This window comes from Chelonia mydas, chromosome 9 (genome assembly GCF_015237465.2).
Source record: "Chelonia mydas isolate rCheMyd1 chromosome 9, rCheMyd1.pri.v2, whole genome shotgun sequence".
Lineage (NCBI taxonomy): Eukaryota > Metazoa > Chordata > Testudines > Cheloniidae > Chelonia > Chelonia mydas.
This window is the reverse complement of record NC_057855.1, coordinates 21,822,922-21,841,414: the sequence shown is the minus strand read 5'-3', so window position 1 is coordinate 21,841,414 and position 18,493 is coordinate 21,822,922. Positions and strand designations below refer to the sequence as shown.

Below are 18,493 nucleotides of genomic sequence, written 5' to 3'. Positions count from 1 at the left end.
ACGTAAACAAAGAGCACAAACAAAAGCCTTTGCCTTTCCCCCTCCCCCTGCCCCCAAGATTTGAAAGTATCTTGGTTCCCTTATTGGTCCTTTAGGTCAGGTGCCAGCCATGTTATCTGAGCTTCTTAACCCTTTACAGGTAACAGGATGTTGCCTCTGGCCAGGAGGGATTTTATAGCACTGTATACAGAAAAGTGGTTACCCTTCCCTTTATATTTATGACAGGGGCCAACAAAGACTCAGAATGCTCTGCTTGAAGGAGCAAACTTCTGTAGCTAACTGCAGAATGGACATATGTGAGTCTCTCAAGGGTACCTAACAAGAAGGATTTTGTGTGTTCCTCAGGAAACTTGATGGCTCTAGGTAACATTTCAAGGCACACCTCATTTATACACATCTTACTCAACTCCAAGGCAGAGGATGCAGAAGTCAAGCGCATTCATGACTGCCATCCTTTGGCCTAATTGACATTTCTTGAAGGTTCTTACCTCCTTTAGGATTAAAGGAGAGGTTGGCTTGCTGAAATAAAGGAATGTGTGAAAAAATGTCTTTAGACACTTACTTGGCACTTCAAACTTCCAAATCAATGTGCCAAAAACTGTCTCAAAGCACTAGCAGAATGTGCTCATGTGTTGGAAGAGTATGCCAAAGCAACTGTAAAGTGCACTGTGAAGAAAATCAAAATGTATTCTGATGAAAATGACCCAAAATACTACAAGCGTTGAAGTGTCAAACTCAGTGAAGTGATAAAATGCCACCAAGAAAAGAGAGATAGGGAGTAAGACAAGAATCCCAACTCATTGAGGTCTGAGGTAATGCGATGGGCTGACAAGAACTGTGAACAACACGCTGCAGAGCCACAGAGACAATCTTGTCAGACAGTGATCTGGAGCTACCTAGTCTAAAATACCAAGGAAGCTACATGAAACTGAATTAAGTTAAGTTTTAACAGGAGACTAACCAATAACCTAGGTCAACAACAAGAACAAAATACCGGGAGAGAAAAGCTGAAAGTAAAAAAAACCAGACAACCGTTGTCTGATGAAAATCAGGGGACAGCTCCTTCAGAGACCTCAGTCTTTTATCATAGTTGAGGTAATGGTTAGAAGATTCTAGAGGCTGAGCAGCAGCAGCTGATGGATGCACAAGGGGCTGAGATGAGGGAGAACTTCCACCTGCTAGCTACTACCACAACCATTAATTCTGTGAAGCAAAACACTTTTATCTAGAGGAGTTCTTCTGTCTAGCTATGGAAGAGTGAGAAGCCAGAGTGAAACTCTAGTGTAGACGGTATCTTTAAAGGATAAATAATAAGAATTATACACTGATCTGGTAAAGAATCTGCAAAATATAATTGTGAAGCATAAAATAATAAAGATGTAACAACCAAAGGTGTGAAGAGAAAAGGGTAAAATATGATAGAACTAGTTGACCCTACACAAAACTGTAAAGTGTTCATAAGGCACCATTAAATACAGAGACAAATGCACCAAACAGACAAAGGAGACAATCACTCAGCCAGAAGCACCCAGGGGAAAGATACTAAAAAGCCAGGACTATTCTCTACAAATGAAAATATGTGTATACATGTGTGTTCTCTGGAATATTTACTATATTTTTAATAAATTTGCACACTACATCTGTTCTTTGTCAGAGCTGTTACTTACCCCAGTTTTATCACATAGGCGCAAAGTATGAAAAGACCCCACAGCAAATAATTCTCCATCCGGAGCCCAGGCAACAGAAGTTATAGGATAATCATGAGGCTGAGAGCTGTACAGTAGACGACCATAACTATCCCACACCTCAGAAAGAAAAAATAAATTAGTCTGAATTTATTTTGGACATGTTTTATTTTAGAGGCATCATTCTTTATATTTTGGACTTCTTATGTTAGAGGCATCATTTCCTCAGCTTAAAATATTTTTAAGTTGTAGAAATATGTTTATTTTTTAAACAAATTGCTACATTAAAAAAGATATCTAATGCATTTAACAGTTGGGTTTGTGTGTGTGATTGTTTTTACAGTATATGCACAATATAACAGCTGGGCCTGATCCTGCATACTTTGCATGCCCAAATCTCCCAATGAAATCAAGTTTGGAAGTTTGGGCCCTTCTTTTGTGCATTATCTCAAGATTTTATAGCAACAAATGCTCTGTAAAATCAGATTCCTATTTCTAAGTTATTTCAATGCATTCTCCTCCAGCTACTTGGAAGACCAGCTCACCACAAAAATAATTTTTACCTGAAGTCGGATTTCTTTTGCTAAAATATGGGAAATATTATATTGATATCTGTATTCTGCATTATTAACTAGTTGTTTCTTGGTGCACTATTGTACGTTTTTTCCTAGACCTGTATGTTTCCTAAATACTTCTGATCATTCTTCTTGTATAGTAATATCAAATATAAAATTGCATGCACATCAACTATCAACAGCCAGTCAGCAAGTCAAGCCAGGGGACAGTGAACAGAATCTTTATGGTTGTACATTCTCAGATGCCTCACAATCTGCTGAGGCCCAAAGGGGAGAGATCGTTTGTGATAACAACCCAAACTGAGGTATAGAAGAAATTATTTATGCACAAAACTTAAAATGCTGTGGGATTCAATTCTGTAATGCAAGATAACTGTTACCATCAGTTTCATGATTCTTTATTTTTGTTGTAAACATTTTTCACCAATACAAGCAAGGGGATGCCAAATTTGTGTGGAACACAGGTAACTTTGTGACTAAAATGAGTGATATCTTTTGAAATGGAAATATAAACCTTTCACATATCCTTCATCTCATTTCCCAAGCTGTTCATGTGGGGTCTGAAGTAAGTGTAAGACTCTTACTGCTGAATCTTAAAACTATGAAAAATATTCTTATTTTTCTTCATTAAAAAAGTTGATAATGAGGTTGTCAATGTAATTTGGAAATTTTCCAATGGCACTGCCAGTAGAATGCCAGCAAGAACACTTCACCCATTAGTAACTTATAAGTTTATAAAAAAAAATTATATTAAATAATCAAAGTACAAATTAAGTTTTTATTAAAACTTAGTACCTAGTTAAATGATAAAAAAATAACATTTTACACAGGTTTAAAGCTATTTCCAAAAACAGATCTTAGACTGACATGAAAAAAATGTGTTTTTGAAATGAGAGCAATTGCTACAAGAGTCCTTTTATGATTGTTCTTTTTTAAGTTTTTCTTTGCTCAGGCTGAGCTCTAATAGTTTGTGTAGGATAGGAAAAGTAGTTGAGATTATATGGGGGTTCATTAACATATTTTATATAAATTTTTTAGTTCTCCTTTCTCCCTTCTTTTTCTTTACCATTCACTGTCTTCTTAATGTATCTTATTCTTTCTTCTTCTCAGTTCTCATTTCATACCAATCAGTAAAATGTTCATGGAATATTGTTAACCCTCACTTCAATACAATGATCGTCACTTCTTTAAATTATAATTTTACTTCTATTTTTTCTCCTAAACAGTGACAAATATAGCAGATGAAATTTAAACTTTAAAGTTTCTTACATTTCCACCAATTTTTCATATCAAATGACATTCTTTGTATTTCAGACAAATGGTTCCTTAGAATGTGTGTTAACTATTTACGCTAAACAATTTGTTCCACCTTGCATTTAGCTGTGATGCTCTGAGTACTTTTCTTAGATGTGAAGAGTTCTGTGTAGCTCAAAACTGTGTCACTTTCACCATCAGAAGTTGCTCCAGTAAATGATATTACCTCGCCCACCTTGTCTCTTTAATTTCTTTATATAAAATTTGAGCTTTGTGTATTTTTATTTTGCTGTACAGTATGTTTATGACAAAAATTTTAAAAAATTAAAAATAAAACTAGAGTAATTAAAATCTACTGGCCCAATTCATACCCTCAAGAACCACATGGAGGGATCATCAACATGCAGATATCCTCTTCCCCTGGCTTTTCTACCAGACCCTTCATCTGCTCACAGTTCCCCAGTCTCCAGACCCTGCAGTAGACTCACTACAGAACCCCCAGGTCTGTGCAGAAGGTAGAAAAGAACTTGGGAGAAGCTGGGAAGGTGAGAGTTGGCTGGGAACACAACTGCAATGGGGATAAAATGCACATCAGTTCCCCTCTTAGGAATAATAGCTGGAGGCCACATATTCCTCCCCTCTCAGGGACCTGGAGCAAACCATGCCAGGGAGGATGTATTTCCTGGGAAAGTATCTCTACTGGAGCTATGCTGGCAGGAAACCTGAATGGGGAAGGGTTGGTGGCTTTTGAAGGCTTATGGGGTCAGAGCAACAGCACGGGCAGAGGGTTTCTGTTAAAGATGGCCCTTGGCCTCCTGTCAATTCCCAGGTATTTGCCAGGTCTGGGAAGATTATTTGCAGGTGGCAAACCTTGCCCTCCAACAGCATGATGCAGAGGGATCTCAGCGAGTTCCCTTCGTCCACAGAGTGGATGATCTAGGTCACTGTAACTAGTATATTAGCAGGGAGTCCATTCATAGTATGCAATAATCTGAGAGAAGATTTAAACAGAAAGACTATATAATTCAAGATTTTTTTAAAATCACAGCACATAAATGAGAGAATGTTAGAATTCAGATACCAACTAATTAAAGTAAGTTCACAATTAAGGGGGAAAACATAAAGCATCCTCTACTACTGACAGAGAACAGTGTGCCAGTTATACAATTTTCCTGAGGATCCCACCTGTATTTAGGTAACAGGACAAACTGTGTTTCCCCTTTAATTGTAATTTCTTAACTTTTCTCAGTTCATATCTTAGTCTTAATATTCCTTCAGCAGCTATGGCTTGTCTACCTGGTACAGAAATGCACACTAGAGGGGTGCAAAGTGTAGAGTGCACTAAAGTGTTGTGCTCTAATTGCTTTGTGTAAACCCTGCTGTTGCGGTCTAAAAGGTACCTAGCAAGCGCTGATGTAGTCCCATTTGAAATAGTACTGTGTTAACATGCGCTAGAATCTTTTCGTTCAGTTTAACTGCTATTTCCTGAAAACTGAAAACCTTCAAATTACACTTAAATTTTTCTGTCTAATTGGATTTGAGTTTGAAAGGTCTTGGGAAGGTTGGAGAAAGTTAGTAGTGCCTAGTATTGTTACTCAGTTGCTGCTTTAAATATTTATTTAAATAATTTAATCCACTGTAATTAAAGTTAAACAATACACACCCTCCTTTTCTTTTTGCGAATACACACCTTATATTTACAGTCTTCACCAGCAGACAGGATAAGGTCATTGACTGAGTTCCAATCAAGTTTTAAAATAACTCCATCATGGGCTTTCCACTGACAGGAAAAGAAATAAATTAAGTATACATTTAAATCTAGCAATTGCTTTACTATTATTTTTAGTATTTACTGTTGTTTATTCTGGTAACATTTATAGGCCCCAGTCAGGATCAGGTTCCAGTTGTGCTTAGCACAGTACAAATACAGCAGACATGGTCTCTTCCTGCAGAAACTTACAATTTAATTTAACATAACACACAATAAAGGGGGAGTGAGGACAAGGGTAATAATGTGGTTATGCACTTATATTTTGTCTAAGCGTCTCCACAATTTGAATGTTCCAAACTACAATAGGATTTTTTTTTAAATTTATTTTTAAAGCCTCTGCATATTCCTTCTTTTTTATTAAAAAAAATCAAAGCCTATTTCTGTTTATTTGAAATTTCTGGGTTTTTTATTTTAAACCTCTGCTTGTTACTATTATTCTATTTAGGCCTCTCCCTAATTCAATATTTTCAGCAACGGCTTATATCTGTTCTTTCATCTTTTTAAACATGGATCTATTTCTTAAACTCCATTTAAACCTTAAGTAGCCATTTATTTGTGTCCCCACTCCCCATAAAATATCATTTTCACTCATTTTTACTGCTTACTTCTATCAGTAGATAGCTTTATTAAGAATATTAACATGACATATGTTCATATATGAGGTAAACTCTACATAACTATTTATACCGTATAGATTCTTGAGCCCAAAGACTGGCCATATTACTGACATCTTACTAATGAAACAGCTTTTAACATGCTCCTCAAATAAAAGTTGTGCAAAGAAATAACAAATTAGTATTAAAATATCTGCTCCCTGTATTTGGAGAAAGAAATGTTCAATAGCTATGCTAGCTTTTTCTCCTGCAGAGAAAATGATGGCAGTCAGTTATTAGACAGATCTGCTGAACACTGCATAATGGGGCCTTGATGCTGATTGGGAACTTCAGGTGTTACCATAACTCTAATGAGAAAACAGCTACAACCACCACTTCCCCCACTCAGATTTTACAGCAAATATAACTGTACATTAAACAGCAACATTTTTACCAAACAACCCTTTGATCTTTTAAGAGTTTGGTAATAAAACTGTATATAAGGCTTATTTGCCATATTAATACAAGATATATATTATCAAAATTTGCTTTCAAAAGTAATACCAATATTGCTAGTATTAATTTACACACACACACACAATATTGCTAGTATTACTTTACACACACACACAAGGGTTGCCAATTTTGGCTGGACGTATTCCTGGAGGTTTCTTCGCATGACATAATCTTTAATTAAAGATTAATCTTTAATTCCTGGGGACTCCAAGCCAATCCTGGAGGGTTGCGGCAACCATAACATACACACAACCTTTGAACATCTTCATATCGGCTCCTTTTTTTAAGCTAACCACACAAGAAGTTTCTTCTTCCTTCTCCCAAAATATGAACATTATGTATTTTAAACAAAGAAAACACCTAAAGATGTGGAGTGCTTTCAATATTTAATCAGCAGGAGTTTGGGATTAAAGAATTACTCATGAGGGAATAATCTATGCAGATCACCCAAAACAAGTGTCACTAAAATGTTAACACAATATCACACCAGCATGTATTCTGCATATGCTACATTATATATAGAAAAGCTATTTTAGAAATATTTCAGGATGTTTTACAAAAATAATTTCAATTTTTTTTTTAACCACTCCACTTGTAAAGTCGGATTTCCTTACTACAAGTTCAGGTATAAGACATTAGTAGTGGGGGGAAATGTAACACATTTAAGATTTCAAAAAATTACAAAAAGAGATTCTGTACATAAAAAAAATCAAGTCTGATATTTCTGAAGTTCCAAGAAATAGTGACAAGTGCTGTGTGGAAATCTCTTCCAACAGCATAAAGCTCCCATTTCTATCTCTGATAGATGCTAGTATAAATGGTCAAAATTTCCATTTTAAATTTTTCTGGTTTATTTTAATCCACTTTCAAAGTGGATTAAACTAAATTAGAAAAAGGCACTCTTATTCCAAAATAAACATGTCTGCACATGGAGTTATTCCTGAATAGCTGTTCCGGAATATCTATTTCGGAATCTCCATGTGTAGACAAGGTCTTGTTTACTAAATGCTATTCAATTTCAGATCCTGTACTAAAGACAAAATTAAAAATTTACTAATGGGATTTTCTACCACAAACATCACTATAGTATTTAAGTGTTTCACAAACATAAATTGATTTATTTTCACAATACTCCAGTGAGAGAAGGAAGTATCATAATCCCCATTTTACTGATAAGGAACTGAGCCACAGATTCAGGTCAAAAGGTCCACTAAATTTGGCTGCCAAATTTGAGACACCTAGAACCTGATTTTTCAGAGTATTGAGTATTATATAGCACTTAATATGTTCAAAGCATATTTAATTCAATTGTAGCTGTGAATGCTCAGTACTTCTGCAAATCAGACCTCTAGGTCTCAGGTCAGACAAACAAACACACAATTAGTGACCACCTGTGAAACTTTTGGTTTAAGTGACTTGCCAAGCATCACAGAAGAACTCTGTGGCAGAGGCAAGGATAGATTCCAGTTGTCTTGGGCAGCATTCAATAGCTGTAACCACAAGACCATCCCTTCTCTTTGTGCAGTCCTCTGGCTCATTCATTATACACCTTCCAACTTTTGCAACAAATGAAGCAGGGGTCTTATAGAAAACTATACAACCCTGATTCATCCCCAGAGCAGGTCCATCCTGTGCACTGAATGAAACCCAGATCCCATGGAAAATATAGTATGGGATCATGTAATTGACGACTGTATCATAATGCATATGCACAAAAGGGACAAATTAAGGTTGCACAGGTAACCTTAACCTTCACACTTTTGAGTTCTTGACTTTGCAATCTTAGTAATGTTTTTTTAATATAGCTGGTGTGTGTGACTGAATGAAAGAAGGAGATTTTCTGAGTTTTTACAAAAGTAAACTAAAGAACCAGACATTTAATCATGTGGCATCATAAAGACACCCACAAGGGTTATCAGCAGATTTGGAACCTTTAGTTCAACTGCAGAAACCTCTATCACTTGAGCTGAGTAACTTACAGTAATCATACGTTGTTATCCTCTATGCGACCAGCACTAGAGGAGGATGACATACATTCTTCCCGTGGTTTCAGATATTTGATGACAGCAGAGGAATGATGAGACTCTGGAAGATTGGGTTCCATTCCAGGCTCTGGAGGAACCACAGGGCTCTCCCAGGAACCGCAGCAGTGAAAGGAGCAGAACCTGGGGCCGCCGCTCCTAGGAATCAGCGCCCCACGCCGACAGCTCCTCCAGTGAGGCTGTACTGCCCCCAGCCCTGCCCAATGGGGCGGGCACCAGGGTCACCAGCAGCTGTCCCTGGTCACACTCTTGTGTTCGAGCGGCATGCATGCTCCCAGACAGGAGACGCAGACAGCTGCATGGCAGGGCTGGGGCAGTACATGTGGGGCGCTGGCTCCTGGGAGCAGCAGCCTCACATTCTGCTCCTTTCACCTCTGCAGTTCCCGGGAGAGCCCTGCGGTTCTGCGGATACCGATTTATATCCGTGGACATAAATCTGTATCTGTGCAGGGCTCTACCTATACATTAGCTCCACCACAAGACTGTATTTTATCTCTTCTGCATTTAAATCAAGCAGTTTCCTCCTCTGCGCTGCCTGGGCCGAGAAGGGGGACAATAAATTCCCCTCCCTGGCTCTGTGCACAATCACAGGGAGTGTCCTGATCAGTCCCAGGCTGGGTATGCTCAGCATAGACAGAATCTTTAGGGAATTTACCTATAAAGCTCGAGCAGGTCTTGAGTGAATACGTGCAAAGTGCTATTTTTCAGATGCTTATAACTCAGCCATATTTGGATGGATCTTCACAAGGACAGTAAAAGGCATATATCTGACACAAAGGCTACTAAAAAAGGAGAACTTGTGGCACCTTAGAGACTAACAAATTTATTTGAGCATAAGCTTTCGTGAGCTACAGCTCACTTCATCGGATGCATGAAAGCTTATGCTCAAATAAATTTGTTAGTTTCTAAGGTGCCACAAGTACTCCTTTTCTTTTTGCATATACAGACTAACACAGCTGCTAGTCTGAAACCTGACAAAGGCTACTGCCTTCCAAATTTCAATTCCCCTTTCCAAAACAAGTGGGCACTGAAACAACTCAAAGAAAAGGTTACCAAATTTTTTAATATGGGCAAAACAACATATTTTCCCTAGCAGGAAATGGCTAAACAGTTTTGGTGGTGAAATTTTCCAGCCCAAATGGTTAAAGTTTGGCAAATATATAAACGACTCAAAACCATTTTATATTGGAAAGTGGCAAGCAATCTTAATAACAGGCAGTACTACCATGTATATTACTACATTTAAAATACATTTTGAATTTTGACTAAATAAAGGACATATATAAATGGCGCAAGCAAGGTATGGCTTGCTATGAAAGCTTCACAATACATCTTCACCAGCCCATTTCAGTCTTGGTCTGCAGCACATCTATAATTCCAGGCCTCGATCCTGCACATTTATATGCAAGCTTTACTTTAGGAACTGTGAGTAATCCCACCGACTTCCTTGCAGGATCGGAGCCCTAGTCTTTATTCTTTCTAGTTTTTATTTAATTCTAGTTTAAAAATGCTGCCCATACCAAATTGTGTTGTGATTTAGTTGTATCACTTATATGAAACTTTATTTTACTAGTAAAATATCACTGAAGCCTGATATGTAAATTTATATTAATGATACCTGTAAAACTTTAGCATTTGGTTGAAGAGGTTTAATAATCAGCTGCTTCCCTGATGTATAGAGAACTTTTTCTGAATCGGGGCCCCACGCTACTGAGTAAACTGGTGTTCCTGTAGAAAGACAGAAGAAATTGTATCTTATAAAGATGATTTGAAAAACACATGCAGAATTTATTAAAGGCACTTAAAATGATTAATAAAACATAATGTTGCTGAAACATTTGGAATTTGTATATATTTGGAGAGACAAAGCAGAGCTGTTTTAATACTGATAGCAGAAATAATTTCAATATATTTACTAAATACCTTATTGATATTTAAGAACAACTGTGGTGCTAAACAGCACAATTTAACAAGGCAAATCTACCTGCTCCTATTGGTGATTCTACTGGGTGGCTACAGGAGTGAAGATGAATCCAGTAGGCTAACTCTTAAAAGTCTTTAAAAGATGCCAGCAGGGACCTTACAAAAGAATGACACCTCTCCACTTTTTCTTTCCAGCCAGCAGCTCTTCAGAGAATTATCATCCCTGTGCTCCCATCAACTGGGCTAATTGCTGCCATGGGAAGAGGTTATAGATGACTGCTATCTGGTTGGTGTGGGAGAAAGAAAACTGTCCCCCAGCTAAGAGGAGTGGGAGGAGACCACCCTCTGTCCCTCACACTAACTTAACTGCAGCTCTGGCCATGTTTAGTGGCTTCCAAGATAGTGCATACCGCCACAGAAACAGTTATGCCACCAACATCTAAAGAAATCGTCTGGCCCCTGAGGAAGTGACAAGTCCCACTGTATATAGAAATAAAAACATGGATGGTGAAATTTTGGCAAGATTGTCATCTGATGGTTGTTCATTGGCTTATGTGGAACGAATTATTGGTCTCATTTTAATTTCAAGTATATAGGTGCCCATGTCACTTTGAGCTCTAAATGGCATCCTTGAAGGCAGCCTTGTCAAAGATTAAATGGGTATGAAAACTGAACTGTTATTATTTTAAATCACATTTGTATACATACTGCTTTATGGACAAATGCAGTCCCTGCCCCTTATGGTTTACAGTCTGAATTTAAACATGACTTGACATCTACTGACAAATAATGAGGCTTCAGAAGGGAGGGTTCAGGATACAATAATAAGATTAGGTTGTTGCTTTGGTTATCCATGTGCTCATCTTGATGGCTCTGTGTTTTATAAAATGTTTTTGTTGGCTTATTTATTGACTAGCCACTGTCCAGGCTATATACACTGTATATTCTGTGGAAATATGTGGAAGTTTCAATCTTCAGGTTTATGAGTCGGTGTCTTTCACCAGTGGTGAATTCATTTAATTTTTAAAAAATAACCCTGATGCAGCACCATATAGGTTGTTAAATGTTATAAAATAAAGACTTACGTCCTTGCAAGGTCAATGATTAACATAATTCATTTAAAGTGAAATCCCGGTCCCATTGACTTCAATGGACATCTTGACATTGAGTTCCATCTGGAGTTGAACCACAGACCTAGTCATGAAAAGCTTTGTATTCTATTATTACTAATATCCTGGTGCACCTGCATTATTCTTTATCAAGTGTTTAAACATACATTGAAGCTGCAGTCAGCTATAATGCATTGAACTACAACTTTGTTCTGATCAGACTTACCAACTGGGAAAAAAAAAGAACAGTGTACTTGCCTTTGAAAGCTGCATTAGTAAACAGAGAGTGAGGAAACCCAAAAAAGACCATTTCTGACGGACTCATTATTTCACTATTGATTTTGCCCCCTAAAATTGAAGGAAGTTCCATTATTCTACTTCTTCATGTTTCTGACCCAGAATCTGAGAGATTCACGTTTACCTCAGGATTGTAACTGAATTTCAATTTACAGGAAAGTATCAAATAATCAGAAAAAATGAGGTAAAATGTGAGCAGATCAAGACAACATGATTGTTAAAATGTAAGTTACCTGTTCATACTACCACTCCCAACATTTCTACATGGGTGATAGTGCAAAACTGTGAAAGTGAAGAAAGATGTTAGCATACTTATAAGGTAAAATTGTCAAAAGCACTTAAGTGACTTAAGACCCAAAGTCCCATTTTCAAAAATGACTTAGGCACTGAATGAGTTAGAGTCTTAAGTTGCTTTTGAAAATTTTACCCATAATATCTGAGGTCTTCTTTCATATCTTAGCATCAAGCAGCCTTCAGATTTTTTCTTCTCTACAAGAAAATGCTTTTACCCCTGCATTTGCCTGCTCCATTTCTGCTGTTCTTCCTCAGTGTTTGAACAAAGATGCTGTCCAAGAAATCCCTCTCCTGTGCTGCCAGTTGGTCAGAACTGACACCAGTCTTCTAGTAAAGCTGTGGAGTGGTATCAGAAAGACGCATAAATTGGATAAACGTACCTAAAATGACATTTTTATGTTTAGTGAACAGGAAAGAAATGAAGAGGCAAAGAAGTTAGTCAAGTGTGCTACAAATCACTTTGTGGTTTGCAGACTGAATTCCTTAATGACATTCTCATTAAAAGTTCTTGCTCCTAAATGCTGTTCTGCCTTCAGAACTGTCTGCATTAATAACGAGTGACTCCACTTGCAAGTTATTCACATGAAATATTGTTCTCATGTCACTGCCACATACAGTGGTTCCATGCTAGGCGAGAGAGAGAGAGCGAGAGAGCAAGTGCAGCTCGCCACAAAAACAATAGAGCAGCCCCATTTAATGCATTGCTAAGAATCATAGGATAACCCACGAATAATCCAACACAGCACATGGGCTATTACACTACCACTGTAGATGAAGTAACATGGGTCTGGAGGGGTAGGCTTTGCAGTTGGGATGCTCAATCCATGCTAGGCTAGCCTAGGCTAACTGCAGTGAAGATTTATCCCAGAGTACAAGAAATGTCAGGCAAAATATATGCTAGTACTGCTTGAAATACCAGGTACGTCAGTCTGTTGCTCTGTGATTTCCGCGGAATGCAAGAATGTGAATGGAACACTGTAGGAGCACAGATGCTAGAACAGATGACATGCAAGAAAATGGCTAAAAATCATGAGCAATGGTAAGAGTCGAGCAGCCTTAACTACAGGTATCACTACTAACTCTGCCTAAAATAACAAGAATGTTCTATCTTTCCACCATAAGGGTTGACTCACATTTTAACCATCATGTCTCAATCTGCTCACATTTTACCTCATATTATCTGTTTGATACTTAGCTGTAAATTGAAATTTAGGTACAATCCTGAGGGAAAAGTGAATCTCTCAGATTCTGGATCAGAAACATGAAGTGAAATAATGGAACTTCCTTCATAAGGGTTTTTTTTTCTTCTGTTTTGTTTCGGGGGGTTGAGGGGAGTACAGTGATCAAGGGCAATAACAAGTGAATGAAATGGGTAAAACATTTAAGCAATGATAATTCTACCATCTTCTAATAACATGACACAAAGATGACAGCAGATGATACAAAATTATTCAAGATAGTTAAGTCCAAAGCTGAGTACAGAGTTATCGGGGGATCTCACAAAACTAGGTTACTGGGCAGATGAAATTGCCAAATGAAATTCAACATTGATAAGTGCACATTGGAAAATATAATCCCAACTACACATATATAATGGGTTTCTACTAAAAAAAAGAAAAGAAAAAGAAAAAGATATTGGCATCACCATGGCGTCTCTGAAAACTAGTGCGCAGCAGCAATCATAAAGGCTAATGGAATATTAGGAACTATTAGGAAAGGGACAGAAAATAAGACAGAAAATACCATAGTGCCACTATATAAAACCATGGTGCACCCACATTTTCAATACTGTGTCCAGTTCTGGTTGCCCCATCTCAAAAAGTATATAGTGAAACTGCCAAAGGTTCAGAGAATGGCAACAAAGATGATCAAGGGAATCGAACAGCTTCCATACAAGGAGAGACTAAAAAGATTATGACTGTCAGCTTAGAAAAGAGACAACTATGGGGTGGAGCGCAGGAGATATGATGAGAGGTTTATAAAATCATGAATATTGTGGGAGAAAGTGCTATTTATCCTTTCCCACAATACAAAAACCAGGGGTCACCAGATGAAATGAATAGGCAGTAGGGTTAAAACAAACAATAAGTACATTTTCCACACAACATACAATTAACCTATGGAACTCACTGCCATGGGATGTTGTGATGGATAAATGTATAACTGGGCTCAAAAAAGAACTAGATAAGCTTATGGAAAATAGGGCCATCAATGGCTATTAGCCAAGATGGTCAGGAATGTAATCCCATACTCAGTGCAACCCTAAACCTCTGACTGCCCAGAAGCCAGGAGGGGAAGACAGGGATGGGATCACTCCAAATGCCCTGTTGTGTACACTTTCCCTTAAGCTCTAGTACTGGCCATTTTTGGAGTCAGGAAACTGGACTAGGTGGACCGCTGGTCCAAACCATTATTGCAGTTGTTATGATAAACTAAAAGATAAAGTTTAACACAATGACCATAATATAATTACTTAACGTTTTAATTGGCATAAGATCCTAAGAAATTCCCAATCAAGTCTGTGGGAACAGAGTCAACTTTCCGTCAATTTAGAATATTCTATCAGAGCCTGATCCTGTAAAGTGGACGCTGAAGGGGATGCCATGCCTTGCAGGATCTAGCCCTAGATCAAACACAAACTGAAAGCAGAAGTAAAAGAAAGGTAAGATCGTCATTCACTGGTGCCCAATTCTACCCTCAGACATATATGCAACTCTCAGCAAAGTCAATGGAAGTTCAACATGCATATCTCGGAGCAGAATTTGGCTCTTGCTTTGCAAGCTTTACAACACTGAAAGTTATTTGACTTGAAAACGTACAACCATGAAAAAGTGTTATCTGGCATTTTTGCATGTTATCAATTGAGAAACAGGGAATAGCATATATTGCAAAACAATTTATAAAAATAGATGTCAAAAGGATTGTTGGCTTATCTTACTTTTTACACTGTAAATGTGAAAAACACATCATATTTGAGCTATGAACTTCCTTAAAACAACAGAAATACATTTTTTTGCCTCCACTCCTGTGGTTAAAAATGCCTTCAACAGGTTGAAAGGATTTAGATAATTTGTTTTAGAGAGAGATAAGGGTCTGACATTTAACCCAAACCCAGGTGCATGTGGTTTCTTAAAAAATGTCAAAAGGTCACATGATCTCAATGTACAAAGTCTGAAAAACAAAACTTAGTTGTGTGTCTTAACTGAAATAGACTACAAATGCAAGAAATTTCAAATACAAAATCATCAACATTTTATAGTCATTAGAGAGGGAAATATTTTAAGAAATAGATATAAAAATAAATATTCTACAGCTTGTCACACTAGCACTTCTAAACTATATTGCTTTAAAGTAAGTTTAAAAATATCTGGAAGGCTGTATCAGAGTTCAAAGCTTAGTTTACAAAGCCAAACTCAAAAGTAGGTCTGTCTGTATGGCCCCAATTCAGCAAAGTACTTCAGCATGTGAGTAGCCTGACTTCACTAGGCCTGCCTCCTTGGATTAACCTAGGCATGTGGTTAAGTACTTTGCTGAACCAGGGCCTTTAAGAGTTTAACAGTGCAAATCAGCCAACCTGTAAAAGAGTACACTAGAACATATGTTAAAACATTTTATTACCGTTGTTACGTATTAAACTTTTGTCTTCTTTTTATGTGTGATAACTTGCATGAAAATAAAGGCAAAACATGGCTCTGTCATTAAGTTATACCATGTTTGTATACGTCTCCTTTCTAGAGTGTGGTTAATCTGTAGAAACATCCCAATTTCAGGAGGGGTGGGAGAAACGCCTATGTTAGAACAGGGATGAAGAACATTCAAAAGTGAAAAGGGATCTAGGTAAGAAGAGTTGGTTATCTGCATTCTCTTCTCTGAAACACAGAAAGAAACTGACGTATAACGCAAAGCTATCTGTAATCAGCCCTTATGGGGTTCTGCTCTCCAACTACACTTTAAAAATGTCTGAAACTCCTAGGCAGTAATATAATAATTTTGGTATTTCCTTGAGGAGTGGTTAAACAGGTCTTTCCTAAACAAAGGAAACTTCAATTTACGTATAAAAAGTAAACAGGTTCCATGAGACAGCAAGGAGACAAGGCAAATCTGCATTTCAGCATACACAGGGGAAAAGAAAGCGCACGGGACCACTTTCACTTCCAGACTCCATGTCACCTTCCTTACGGTTTGAATAAACTTTGCTTTGAGGAGTCATCATAAAAAAAAAAACCCATTTCAAAGGGTGAGTGGCCTATGAAAGTGAGGGGCAAAATACCCCAAGTTCTCTCTCTCCCTATCTCTCTTTCACCTAAGAAGACAAAGGAAGCAGCCTTTTGAGAGGGATCCTGGCATAAAAATTTGGTTGCTGGGAACCTGTGGTAAGGATTTTACCTTCAACCAAGTCTAGTTTGTTAACTTTTAGCTAAAAGAAAGCATTTAATCTTTATTTCTCTTGTAACCATTTCTGACTTTAATACCTTGTACTTGTACTCACTTAAAATCTCTCTCTTTGTAGTTAAATACCCTTGTTTTATTTTTTAATAAAAACTAATCCGGTGTTGTGTTTAAACTGAATGGTGTTTGGTAACTCCAATTAAAGCAGCAAACTGTTCTATATTTGCCCCTTATAGGGGCAACAGACCTATAATACCTGAAGTGTCCAGGAGAGGGTTGAACAGTGCAGAACATACTTTTTAAGGAAAATTCGGGACTGGGAGTGTGTTGGAATCTCCCTGCAAGTAGTAACCAAGGGTTCTGGAAGTCGGAGTGTGACTGGTGAGTTGCTCACTGGCTGCTGGGGTCAGAGTTGCTGGACCAGAACTGCAGGTATACATAGACACTCAGGGTGTACCCCCCATGCTAGTAGGCTGTTGGTGAGCAGGCCAGGTTGGGAGCTGCAACAGCAAAACATTGTGAGGCATCCAGGGTTATGGGGCAGGTGGTGACACAACCTCTCACTGGTCTGGACTGCACCCCGGAATGTGACAGTGAGTAAAGAGAGTAGCCATCCGCTGGAGGGTGTCACGTGCTGACTGCCAAGAGGTGAATCTATATTGAGCTAAGGGAAAGATCCTGTCATCTTGAGGGTAAGGGGGTAATCCAAAATATCAGGAATACCCCTTGTCTCAGGAGACATATGGTGCTGCTGGTCCCAGACAGAGAAACACTTCCACTTGCCAAAGTTACCAGAAAATGTTAAGTCCTTTCTGCTGTTAGTGAGAATGGGATATGCTTTCAGAATGGGAACATTCTAGGTCCGGTGCCCATCCAAATACCAACCTGTGAGGTGAAGAACTTCAAGACTGGGATGTCTGACCCTGAGGTTCTCTTGAGTCATAGGTCCAGGAAGGGATGAATGCTGATGAGCAACTGGGTTGACAGATGTAGGTGACCCAAGAACGAGAAATGCCTGGGCCATTTGGGCATGATGAGCTCTGTTCTGACTAATCTTCTGCAGTATTCGAGGAAGCAGTGGGATAGAAGTGAAATAGTCTGTCCAAGGAAATGTGACACTTCTGAGTCTGAGCCGGCCAAAGCCTCTGAACCCAAGCCTGCTTAAACCCAATAGGTCATCCCTGAGCCAGAGAGTGTGATGGATCATCAGAGACTATTACCTGCAGGTCTTGTGATATGCCCTAGGTCATTTCACCAAGGTTCAGCCAATCCACAGGTGATGACCCATCAAGGTGATCCCAAGGTAGGGACATAGGCTCCTAAAGGAAGCACTCTCTCCTGTCTGCTCAGCATCACTCCCTAGTCAAGAACACTCCCACTGCCAGTAATTTCAACAGACTGCCCTTGCTCCTACTCCTGCCAGCGCTTGCTTCAGCTTCTGCTCTAGTCTTTGCCTGTTTTCACGCTATCCAGCCCCTACTCCAACCTGCACCTGCTCCTGCCTCAGCCGACCAGACAGCAACTCTGACAGGGAGAAAGAGAGCATTGCCTCTGGAGAACTGGGCCTGAGTTCCCTGGAATAGTATGTGCTGCACTTCCTGTTTGTCTGGGAGGCAGACAGGTCACAGGTAGGGGGTCCCCACTGAGATGCTGTTCACCACTGAGCTGTGGAAATCCCACTAATGATCGGTGGCAAAGTGCCTGCTGAGATTGGCTGCCAGTGAATTCTGGGTTCCTGGGAGGTATATTGCCAATAGGGTAATGTGGTGCTTGATATACCAGTTGCATAAATGGGGGAATGGATCTTCCTCCTACCTGTTTGTTCACGTAGAATATGCTTGTCATATTGTCTGACATTATGAGAACGTGGTGAGACTGGATTAATAGTAAGAATGCCCTGCATGATTCTTGGACTGTTCAGAGGTCTAGAGGTTTATTGCATCCGGATTTCTCAGGGTGTGCAAGTGTCCAGTGCAGTTTGACCATCCACATAAGCCCCCCAACCTACCAAAGAGGCATCTGCAATTATTATTCTGTTGGGTGTG

The 18,493-nt window shown here is 38.7% G+C and overlaps 1 protein-coding gene across 9 annotated transcripts in view; it reads right to left on the bottom strand.

Moving 5' to 3' along the window:
* IFT80 (intraflagellar transport 80) overlaps positions 1-18,493 on the bottom strand; it is a 147,964-nt gene that overhangs the window by 74,277 nt on the left and 55,194 nt on the right. For all 9 annotated transcript variants that reach the window (XM_007063085.4, XM_037909456.2, XM_037909458.2 and 6 more), the window contains 3 exons: positions 10,055-10,164; positions 5,205-5,294; positions 1,668-1,805 (listed from right to left, as the gene is read on the bottom strand). In XM_007063085.4, the coding sequence (XP_007063147.1) occupies positions 1,668-1,805; positions 5,205-5,294; positions 10,055-10,164 (338 nt within the window). The remainder of the gene's footprint in view (positions 1-1,667; positions 1,806-5,204; positions 5,295-10,054; positions 10,165-18,493) is intronic.